Source organism: Amphibalanus amphitrite, unplaced genomic scaffold (genome assembly GCF_019059575.1).
Source record: "Amphibalanus amphitrite isolate SeventyFive unplaced genomic scaffold, NRLGWU_Aamphi_draft 000118F_arrow, whole genome shotgun sequence".
In the NCBI taxonomy this organism is placed as follows: domain Eukaryota; kingdom Metazoa; phylum Arthropoda; class Thecostraca; order Balanomorpha; family Balanidae; genus Amphibalanus; species Amphibalanus amphitrite.
In genome coordinates, this window is record NW_024881613.1 from 49,048 (window position 1) to 61,403 (window position 12,356).

At 47.3% G+C, this 12,356-nt stretch overlaps 1 protein-coding gene across 1 annotated transcript in view; it reads right to left on the reverse strand.

Annotated features, from left to right (window-relative positions):
- Positions 1–8,592, reverse strand: part of LOC122381306 — a 52,179-nt gene extending 43,587 nt beyond the window's left edge. Inside the window, exon 1 of the mRNA XM_043365313.1 lies at positions 8,276–8,592. Coding sequence (XP_043221248.1) covers positions 8,276–8,499 — 224 coding nt within the window. The 5' untranslated portion in view covers positions 8,500–8,592. The remainder of the gene's footprint in view (positions 1–8,275) is intronic.
- Between the last annotated feature and the right edge of the window lie 3,764 nt (positions 8,593–12,356).

Below are 12,356 nucleotides of genomic sequence, written 5' to 3' on the forward strand. Positions count from 1 at the left end.
CACGCAGCGCCACTATTTTTGATGCACTTGCTCATACATCTTTTCACCCATCTTGTAAAAATTTCAGACCCCAGTCCTTCAAGGTCAGGTCACCAGGTCACGTCAAGTGACCTTACTTCAGAAAAACGTCAAAAGCTCTCTGTAGCTACACCGACTGAGCGATCGCTTTGAAACTTTCAGCGATTGATAAGAGATAAGAATATAACATTATATATAAAATGAATATCTCGGAATCTTGATATTTGTGACCTAAGGTCAGATCAATTTTGCGACCTCTCCATTATACAAAGTCAATGGGAGAAAATTGAAATGCGCCTCTTTTGGACGAATGTCGTTGTAAACACTCAAACATCGGTTTATAGGTAAACATGACACACTGAATGGAAAAATTGTACCCGTGATCCATCTCTGTGGCCCTGAGGTCATCTCAGGTCATGAAAGGTTGCCAACAATTTTTTTTACTATAACTTTTCATAGAGGCGTGCTAGAGCGTTGAGAACACATCAGACGTGTTCAGCTCGACGATACGGATCGACTGATATGCAGCATAACTCTTTCAGGTCAGGTCATGACCTTGACCTGAGGTCAAATTTCCAAAGTGACCTTTCAAGGTCAACTTATATCTAAATTCTTCCCCGCATCACGACGAGAGGAACACGTTGCTGGCAAAAGCAGTGTCGGGGCTTTCATGAGTCAAAAATTAACATCAAAAAACATTTTTAAACGGCTATTTTTTTTAGAGTTTTTGCCCTCTGGAGGCTAAATCGTTGACCTGAGGTCAAATCTGAGAGCAGTGCTCAGAAAGGTCTCTAAAAGGGCTATCGAATGCGCTTTTCGCGGCGCTGTAGCTCTAATTGGTTCCCGAGTTATACGTAGGGTGTTTCGAAAATTGCTGAAAGAGGCTAAATTTGACCTTTGATGACCTCTGGTGACCTGACCTTAGACCTGACCTAAAAATGGCCGAAAATGTCCGTCATTATTTTTTACGCTCTTTTGAATGCCGCTTACTGCATGTCGCTACATGGTCCAGGAGCCGAGTTAGACGGGGGGCGTGAAAACGCCCTACCCCTCCCCCCGCACGACACGGAAAACTCAGGCCGCCAGCACGGGGCGGGATAATGGAAGGCTGAAAATCGAATCGATTTTCAGGGTAGGTGCAAAATTGAATAGCTCTAAGGTACTGAAAATTTTGTTACGCTAGGCCATTTTTTTGTGAAAAACGAGGGAAATTAAATTACTTGCGAAAAGCGAGGGAATTTTGAGGGAAAACATATCCTAATATCAACTAACATCTGAGAAGTTTGAGTTTCTTGTCTTGTTGGCTGAACAGTGAACATTCACGATATTACCCGAGCACGGCAACCCTTGCTCTGAACGTGCTATTTAGTTTAGAGTTCAAAGCAACATGAATGCAAAAGCATTTAACTAAGCTATGTTATTGGCTGATGGGCACTCAGCTACCAGGTCCATGATATGCAACCCTTAAAATATGAAACTCGATTCAAATATTTCATTCTAGATCGGTTGCTTTGAAGACACCTTTTCTGCTGCTGGTAACGAAAAGCCCGGCTGAGCTAGTCTTGAGCACACAAAATATGCATGCTAGGCTTTAGGCTAGGCTTTAGGCTAGGCTTTAGGCTAGACTTTAGGCTAGACTTTAGGCTAGGCTTTAGGCTAGGCTTTAGGCATGCTAGGCTTAGTTTATGTCAATGGTAACTTCATAAGACTTCGGATGCAAATTAGCAATAGAATAACGAGGCATGCAACCATGCTAAAATCATGAGCCGCTACTTCCGAAACAAAATTTTATTTATTCATGGAGAGAAAGTACGAGGGGGTATCGAAAAGTTCTGATCATCACCATGAATTAGATGTGATAGAAATTTGATTTTTTTACATGATGTTCATTACTCCTTTACAAGTCACCACACACGACCGCAAACTTATTGCATCGTTTCTTCAGCTGCCTCAGGCGGTCATTGTAGGACCTTCGCACTGTCCCGTAAATCACTGCTCCACCTCATCAATGACGTCATTTCCGTCCTTAAAACACCGGCCATAGTGTGGATTCTTCATCTCCCGTAACAATCAAGAGTCAGTTAATGCCTGGTCAGGTGCATTTATTAGATGCGGTAGGATTTAATGTCCACATCATGTTGTTTCTTCAATCGCTGCTCAGGACGAATGGGCGGGGGCGCTGTCGGTGCGGATAAAACATCTTTCTTGGGCTTTTTTGCGGCGATTCTGCTTGAGGCCATCTCGCAACTTCTTCAAAAGTGAGCAGTAGTGCTTGCTTATCATTATCCGACCATCATCAAGACAGTCGGTAATGACTATCCTTCGCCAGATCCAGAACAATGATAGCATTGACCTTCCATATCGGCTTCTGCATCTTCGCCTTTTAAGAAGGACAGATGTGCCGTGCTTAAACTTCTTGATCATCTTTTTGTCTCTGGATCATACACATAGACCCAGCATTCGTCACAAGTCATCAAATGATCGAAGATGTCTTCAATTTCCTAAAAAGGCCTAGTTTTCATTTCGAAAGCCCAAGACGCATTTTTCTCTTGAACAAAGTAGACACACGAACTTCTAAGCGGGCTGACTCCTTCATCGTCTGTAGTTCTTCGCTGATAATATTTTCAGGCACTGCCAATATTGAAACCTTTCTGTTGCACAATCATCTAAAAGGTCACACGACGATCTGTAAGGATGAGGTCCTCCACTTCCTTCACAGTTACCACCTTGTCAGTCATTGGTAGTCACTCACTTCTTGACTCCCCTGCAAGGGCCATGCAACCAAGTTGAAAATTATTTCTTCATTTTCGGTAAGTGCATGAGATTTTTTTTTTATTTATTCCTCGTCCTCCACACGGGATATGTTTTCCCATTTATGGGAGGGCTCCTGCTCCTCCTCAGGGCTACGGTGCAAGGCGGGAGCCCACCCCACCCCCCAGTGACACAGTTGGGGACGCCAGTCCGGAAGCCGGGCGGCACCGGGGATCGAACCCGGGTCCTCCCGACCACAGAACCGACGCTTTACCAACTGCGCCACTGGAGCGCCACTGGAAATATAGGCTTTCCTCGCCATAAACTAATTTCACGTTCTTGATGCATTTTCTCAGTGTGATACCGTTTCAAATGCATTAGTTGGATGACGGTTCGGTCCTCAATCGGCCCAATACTAATCTTTTTTACTTCTAAGTCTCTCCTACATAAGATAAAACCACTTCTCAGGATTCTCTTTGCGGGAGCATTGTTCTTAAGAACCAAATATCATACCATCCAAAAGCCATCAAAATCGGTCTATATCTTCTATGTGATGATCAGAACTTTTCGATACCCCCTCGTATTTACTTTCAAGTCAAGCAAAAGATGGTTTCATGTTTGTGCATCCAGGTGCGCGGACTATAGACTGTAAGCGCTGCGTACACCTGTCACCATTGGCGGATAGAGGTGAGTGTGTAATGTGCATGCTGTCAACTAAACCTATTTCTGATTCGGATCGAGACTGAGCCATTTTTGTAACGCAGGTAGAGACAAATTGCATGCATTCCCTAGTGGAAGCGGTTAAAGCAATCTTGGAAGCGGTGTCATTGTTGAAAAGTTAGATGAAATAGGGTTTTTCATTCAGAGAGTTTTGCCAGCCCTGTTTGTGTTGTTTGTGTCTCACTTTGTGAAGGATTTAAAAGTTGTATTGCTTTTGAATCACCTCGGCAAAAGTGCAAGCCTGGAGCTTTGTGTCACCGGTGATAGAGAGAGAGAGAGAGAGAGAGAGAGAGAGAGAGAGAGAGAGAGAGAGAGAGAGAGAGGAGAGAGAGAGAGAGAGAAGAGAGAGAGGAGAGAGAGAGAGAGAGAGAGAGAGAGAGAGAGAGAGAGAGAGAGAGAGAGAGAGAGAGAGAGAGAGAGAGAGAGAGAGAGAGAGAGAGAGAGAGATGGCGCCGGGCGTGCGGCTGGCGTGTGTCATATTACCATGTGTGTATCGGCACTCGCTCGTATCCGGTCACATTACAGTGCTCCGGGCACATGGATCAGGTGCCTGTAATAAGAAACGTCCAGCGCAGCCGTTCACTGGAACACTTTCCTTGCAAAGACGTCTAGCGCGGGTTCTAGCCAGAACATTGGTTCCTGAAGCCGGAGACATCTAATCTTCCACAGTTCCTGAAGCCAAAGACGTCTATGTAATGTAGCTGTTCACAAGAACATTGATTCCTGTGTACTATAAATGTGTAGCCAGAAATGTCTAACATGGCTGCTCGGTAGAACATCCACCCGGGTGGAGTATGTTTTTGCTATACATACGGCAGAAAAAAAAATGAGACACTCCCGGTCACCCGGCTGATGACGGATGTCGGTGCACTTTGGCACGCGGTCAGCTGCGATGATGACTGTTTGTTGGGTGGCCATCAGTCCCCGTGTTGTATCTCGCTGACGACAGCCATTACGGGGATCGCTTAGGCGACCCGGCAACGCGCGAGGGATGGTCCATCATGGCCGCGGCGCATATGCTACCGGGGATAGTCCGTCAATGCACGGGCGCCGCGCAAACCCGACGTGTTCTTTTGTCCTGCTTGAGAGCAGCTGTGTGGACCCGATGTTGTCTTTTGTCTGGCTTGAGAGCAAAGTGTTATGGACATTCAGTGTAGTTCTAGGGTCTAAATACATAGTGTGGCAGAACCGCATAATTTCTTTGATAAATGCTAGGCATTGATAGTGACAACTATCTGACGAGAAGTGACGGCCATGAGTGACTTGGCAGAAGCGGATAGTGCAGTATAGATAAATGGTAACAGAAGACAAAGTGGTATAGCACAATAATGGTAGAATTCATAGCATAAAGTTAAAGCAAAGGGGTGAGACAATAGGGTTTTAACCCATTGTTGGTGTGAAGGTATATATCCTCACTAATGAGAGAAATACGGAGCAGAATAATATGTTCAATGGTTGTATGACTAAAAAATGCAGGAGTAAATAGTTGAAAGACCTGTGAATAGCATTTCCCGAGTCACGATGATATGCATTGGGCCGGAATAGTTATACAGTCAACAAGCCATCTATGCACTCAGAAGCTATGTATGACATAGCATGCAGCTTCTTTTGGATGCTCCCGCAGGGAGATTGGCGAGCGTGATCAAAATACAGGCAATATGCTCAAAATCTACATATGTGACTCACATGCCCATACATTATTTAAGAGCCAACTGCAGAACACCGATAAGTGGGAGATGTACTTACATATAGATTAGATATACGCGGGAGATATCTCTGGTGAGTGGTGAACCACCAGGCTTTTGTCATTTTCTGAGACCAAGTCAGACTCAACCAACCAGAGAATGACCAGAAAATGACCAGGTCAGCTCATTCTCTGACCAACTTCAATCCTCTTTAGCAAAGGACACACCACCCTGAACCGATCAGATTGAATCCGACCTCGAACTTAGGTGAGCACTCATTTTTAGCGTTTCCCATAAAAGTAGGTACATCGTTCGACGCTGCAGGACATTGAAACCACGATGACAACAAAATTGTTAGTCTGTGATCGCCTACCCACACATCTCTACTGCATGCTTGAAATATTTCGGCGTTTTCAACGCCCTTCTCTAACGATCTGCGCTTGAAGATAGCGTTCAGTCGACTGCACATTGATTTTCACACGTCAGGTGCCTCAGATGAATGGGTTTCCACTCGGCGTCAATCGGCATAAAATCGCGCTCGGCGGCTCCCCTGCGGCCGGTCGGGCCAAGTCGCCTGCGCGCGCCTGCACGTCAGGGCGGCGCCCGGTGTCAGGGGGCTTTTGCGGACCAGTCACGCCGTCGGAGACCTTTCAAGAGTGCACCAGAAAGGAAGCTGGGGCAGCACGGGTTGACATGATCATAAAGACATGCATCATGATTCTTAACCAATTGACCATACATACATACATGCATGCATGCACAGGGCGACGGGTAGTCCGCTGGCTGTAACGTTTACTGCACGGCCAAGCTGGGTCATAGGTCAGCCCTATATCAGAGATATTCTAACGACGAGTTCGAATATGCTTATGTAACGATATGTGAACCACCCAAAAACATCAACAAGAAAAAGCAAATGTGCTTTTACAACATGCGGTTTCATTGGTTGTGCTTCCTCGACGCGCATACCTGGCGATGCCGGCCATTTTTGGACAAATGTTTCGGAGTTGGGACAAGTCCAGGCCTCGATCCCGGATACTGTGCAGAATGCGCGCCGGACGACAGGCTTGTGGTCTCGCGAGCCACCAAACTAATCCGCCACTAAACGGAGTGTCGGTAGCGCCCGTCGTTACCCCGCTGTGCCAAATAGCTCTGAGATGACACGGCCAGAGTCTAGCCGAGATAATCCCCTGAAGGCTTATGAATGAGGCGATGAAGTTTCATGCCTGCCGCACGGCGTCCGTGTAGTGAGAGAGAAGAGAGACGTCTCGTCAGAGAGAGATAGTCTCGGTAATTTCGTCGCGCTGAACCTAACGGCGGGGTTCTGTGGCTCGACGAGCGCCGTGAGTCTGACCCCTGACCCGCCGAGTGGCACATGGCGATAAGCACTGTGCCTTTCTGGTGAGTTATAATGATCCTCTCTGCTGAGCTCGCGGGCGGCACCATCACGACAGCTGGCTTCACGCTGTCGGAAGGGTTCAGTGGCGCGCATAATTCTCAGAGGAATCAGTGGACTGCGCCCATGGCAGAGACTCGGGATTTCACAAGCTGCAATGCAGTCTGTGAAATGTTGACCGTTGTGTTGGATTTTGTGTGCTTTACGAGCTGCTGTCTATATTTACATCCTGGGCATCGCTTCCGCGAGTGTCTGGCAGTCAATCACAAATGCCTGTCGATCACAAGCCAAGCATCGATTCCTCGTTGGCAGTGGTGATGCCCTGCCGAATAAGCCATGGGTCTCGCCAGATCATCTCTAGCTGCCCAACACCGCGCGGACGGCATTTGTTTTGTTCTGTTTTTTACCATCGGAACAGCGGGCGGGCGTCAGAAACTGCTGCGGCTGTCGTTCCCTCAGGCTTGCTAGGGGTTATGGCAGTGTTGCAGCCACGTTGAACAGCTGATGTATCGCGCCGCGCGTGTCACTGGCGTGTTATCGGTGTGTCACTGGCGTGTCATCGACGTGTCACCGTGTGTATTCGGATATGTTGAGTGATATCGCTCGATGGCAGCTGCGCACGTGCGCACGTGCGCACGTGCGTGGTAACGCGCAGCTGTGTGGCCAGGATAGACATCGCCGACTGTTGCCGGTCGCTCGACGAAGCCGATGTCGTCAAGCAATGAATTATGGATAGTCGTAGGAAAGAAACATACCTACAGCCGAATCAGTCTGCTACACCCATGCTCGCTTGATTTCGGCCCCCAGACAAAGAAGTTCAGCAGCAGTAACTAAATTAGCAGTGATGATGCCGGTACGAGAACGAAATATTTAACAACAGGTATAATCAAAATATCAAAATCGATAAGACCTTTAGCAATTTCGGACATCGTGAATCAAAAAAGAGAATCCAATGTTATCACCATTGTGCTGTCACAAATCATTTGACACAGGAAAAAAAGGTAGCATTGCCTTGGAATGTCAGGGTCCATCACATTCGCATCGAATAATGCGTGTAGTGTCGTCCAAGGCCCATGAGATCGCGACAGCAGCCCATTGTTCTCTATTATCAAGTCTGAGGTCAAAGGTGTCATAAATGCTGAATGACCATGTGAATCAGATCGAACTGCTTTATCTATGCCCGGAAAAACGATCAACAATCCACGAACATAAAAACGCAATCGATGGTTCTCGGAAGACATTCAGCATTCATTCAACAAGGTTGAATAAGGACTGAGGGTGATTCGTCGAGGCGTTCCGCTTCCAAAATCATTTATTTGAATAACAAAGGAGTGAGGTCAAGCGATAAAGTGAAAACATTTGAATTGAATAATGAATGTGATACGTTCTGCCACTTTGCTAATGAGACAACGTCAACCTAACGTAAGAATATCGAGCAATCAGTGAGTGTTTACGTATGAAATTTCACAAAGATAGATTGGTAAATGTGAGTTGAATAGTCTCATGAGGTATGAGACTGACGGTCCCAGTAACCACATGAGACAAAGGGAGCCACATAGGTTCTCAAATGAGATTGACTGCCCCGGTACTCACATGAGGCTGACGTTCTGCGGTGCTCACTTACGAATAACGGTGTGGGTTCTTAGTTCAAGTTCTTACATGAGACGGCCTGCGGTACTCACACGAGGCTTACGGTCTGGATACTCACATGAGGCTGACGGCGCCGGGCAGCGTCTGCGGCACGGCCGTGATGTTGGCGCCGTGGCAGATACACTCGAGCAGCTGGTCGGCAGCGCTGTCGGTGGAGTTACAGCACGCGCAGCCGGGCTGCAGGGTGAGCCAGCCGCCGTGGGCGGGCCTCTCGGGCGGACTACACTGGTCGCGCCACGTCACCAGGTCCTCAGAGAGCCGACAGCACGCCCAGCGCGCCATCAGCTGCCGCAGCGGCAGCCGGTGCTGCAGCTGCCCGAACGGAGGACGCTCCGCAGAGGACGGCGGAGGCGGGGGAGGCGCGGCCGGCGGCGAAGGCGCGTGCTGACCCACGCGGTCCGACATCTCTAACAGGGTGAACACCTCGCCAGAGCGGAGCGCCTCGAACGGGTCGGCGCTGCTGGGCGGCGTGCGCGCTGTCCAGGCGGCCTGACCGCGGCAGGCGGGGAACACCGCGCAGAGAACGGTCAGCAGAAGAGCGGCGTGGGTCGGGAGGTGACTCGGGAGGCTCATGGCGGCGACGACCGGTCACTGATAGCGCAACGAGCCCTGATGTGGGACACTGCCGGACAGACGGGCAGGAGGGTCAGTTATGACAGGCGGGAAAAAATAATGTGACGGGTGTGCCAGACAGACAGACAGACAGACAGACAGACAGACAGACAGACAGACAGACACGACAGGCGGACACATATACTCGTACGTGTATGATGTCGTCGTGGAAGATTTGTAAATTTAGTGTGGCAGTGATACCCAGCAACGCCCAGGATTAAAACTTCATATTAACTTTTACGACCTATTCACAGTAATAAGATTCCATTAGCTTATTAGTCACTGCAAAGTCATAACCTCATAAGGGCGCGTAGACATTGAGCCAGGCGCATAGCAATAAAGGTGGCACGAGTTACGCTTTGCCCCATGGGTCACCGCCTGGTATGTATGTCATGCTGAACCCAAGGCGCTGAAATTTGACTCATGAAAGTACTTTTCATTAGCACAGTTGGCGTGTTTTGCGCTTGTATTGCAAGTGAACATCGAAAATGACACAGGCATTCGAGTAGTAATAGTGATGATTTATATTTACAACTTCGATAGTTTTACATTCAACAACGTTCAGGCAAACGTAATCCCGCATCGCTAATGGGTAAAATATTCTTATTTGGGATTTCATTTTTCTATTATGGCTACCTAGCACTCAACGGTTAGCCTAGATAAGTTACTTTTGTTAAACGGTTCGTTGTCATAGCAAATTATATAAAAGCAAATGAGCTGAGCCTTTTTGTCCCGTTGTCAAGTTGGCCTTAACCCTCGCCCTGGCAGGGGGGGGGTCGATGCGACCCCCCCCTAAGGTTTTTCGAGGATAGCGTAAAAACGGCGGCGCGCAGCGCCGCCAAATTTGGCACAGCCTATGGGGCAACCTTTTTACATATGACCTGAAAATTTCAGGTCCGGGTGACCTTGGGTCAGGTCACCAGGTCAGAAAAACCGGTACAAGGTCATGGTCAAATTTCAATTTTCTTTTTGCACCTGTCCAACTCACAGTTTTTCACTGATTTCCTTCAAACTTTCAGGATGTGCTAAGGTCACCGAGTTTTATAACATATAGTTCGGGTTTTTTGAGGTCACTGACCTGAGGTCAGTTAGAGGTCATAACGTCGTAATGTTAAGCCTATGGGAAAATACTAAATTCGGAAAATACTGGAGATATCCGCTTCGTTCTATCACTTTTGTGCTTTGAAACCACAGTACTTAACAGCAGGTCACTTGGTGCTTCTTTGTTTGGTGTACTTATCCATGGGTCAGGTCAAATGAGGTCAACTGAGGTCAAATGACGTTTTTGCCAATAACTTGGCACATAATGACGCTAGAGCTTAAAAAATGGTATCATTGTGTTCCTGGTGATCAGCCGAATCGAATGATATGCGATATGATGCAATTTGGTTAGCTTTAACTTAATTTATTAATTTAAGTTTACTTAAAATTTAAGAAAAACTTTAAGTACACTTGAGCAATCTAAAAAGTATATCATTCGACGCGCCTTGACGTGCTGAGTTCACTGGTGCTTTTCTTTTTGCTCTATCTTGATTAGATCAAAAGTTATAAGCGAAAAACTTTTGACCTGTTTTTAGCGAAATTTTTACATTTATACCCCCCAAAACCCCCCTAAATATTGACCTAGAGCAACCAAATTTGCACAGGGGCGAGAACTCCAGGGGGCCCACCTACCTACCAAATTTGGTGTTTCTAGGTGCCATAGGAGCCAATCGCGAGGGGGGGGGGGGTCGCATCGACCCCCCCCCTGCCAGGCCGTGTTATGAAAAATGCCCTGCCAGGGCGAGGGTTAAAATACAAATTACATTTTGAAGCAAAGTAGGCACCCGCAATGTAAAATGCAGAAACAACCGGGATGGGCGGAATGCTGGAATGTCTGGCACCATAAAACATTAGAACCCCTTCAGTTGTATACAGAAACGGAAAACTCAGTTACTTTTCAAAAGATTGCCGTATCTTTTCAACGCTCAACAACTGACGTCAAATGCAAATCCAGCACCGTACATGAATGAAATTGAGCTCAGAATCTAGTTTGCTCTAAAGCCGGAATACTGAATACTGAATAGTCATATATGTATACAAATTCAACATGAAAAGCTTAAACACGTTTACCTGCCTGCAACTTAAATTGCAACTGTAACTTTTAAGGTTTTCACTCATTTAATTTTCATTTTATCCTGACGGTAAGTTCTACGAGTAAGGATTACAGCCGAGGAAAATATTAGATTTGTCACAGGATCAGCGGGGGCGAAATTATCCCTCTGCAAAAAGTTTCGGCGGCGCCGCGGCGACGTGGCAGCTGTCCAAATTAGTATCCGTCTCGCCGCCAGCTCCGGGCGGACGCGGGCGCTGCGGCCGCCCTGTCCCCACGAACAGACAGGGCGGGTGGCTCACCTCGCTCCCAGAGTGAGATTGCCCTAACCATAAGACGGGTGGGCTGCCTCAGACTCCTTACCTGTGTGAGACTGCTAGTCTGTATGGTGCCCATTGTGTCCGAAAATTCCTATCAATCAAGCTCCTGTTGTTGATTGATTGATTGATTGATAATTGATTGGAAGGATTGATTGGAAGGATTCGGAAGAAGATACGCGGAATATGTAGGTCTGTCCGAACCCTAGTCCGTCCAAGATCTCCCTAAAATGAGACTCTCCAGCCTATCAACATGTTGTCAAAGTCTCCCGGTCGGTCCCCATGGCCATTCATGTAAAGTCCCCTGGTTTGTCTAAACCAGCCGTCAGGAGCGTAAGTGGTCGTGTGAACCGGTCTTTAACCGCAGCCCGTCCGCGGAGCCACACGGAGGTACCTCAGTCACACAGTAGTGCCGCACCACACCGCCAATCGCTGAGAGCTCGTCGCGCCACGGATAGGTACCCTGTTGTGGTGCAGATGCTATCTGTGACAAGCGTCAGATCGGGCATTTAAGCTGGTCGAGCCAAACTAATTGACGGTGTAGAACAAGCCGGCTTTGTCGTCAGACCGGATACTTTGCGCGGTTTTGTGGCCAAATCATGTTTTGTCCACAGATGCTGGACTCATCGAGCAGACAGAGAAACACACAATCTACGAGGTAATGATAGTGATAATTTCCCATTAGTGGCTCTAAGCTGTTCTTTATACACACGACATTGCCACTATTTGGCAGTAATGAGTTGTTTATTGGTGAGATGAGGATAAATACAAAGACAAAGCCATGCAATATTGTTCAGTGATCGACATTTAATGTTAAGCGTAACCTTTTACGTGGGTTTTTAATGAGAGTAGTCTTGGCTGCACGAATACATAGTGAAATGCTAAGCTTTTTTAAGTTCGGAAGGCAATATCATCAACATAGTTCATAGTTATTAGCTTCATCCCATGGCTGGTTTGAATATAATCCGTCAGCAATCACCTTTTGCTCCACATTAGCATGAATGACTAAAACAGAGTACCTTTGGGAACGCCATCGGAACGTCATCAGGCTGAGAAAAACTCCCGCCGCCGTCGGGGCTTGAGCCGCAGACCTTGTACAGATGAGTAGCATGGCACGC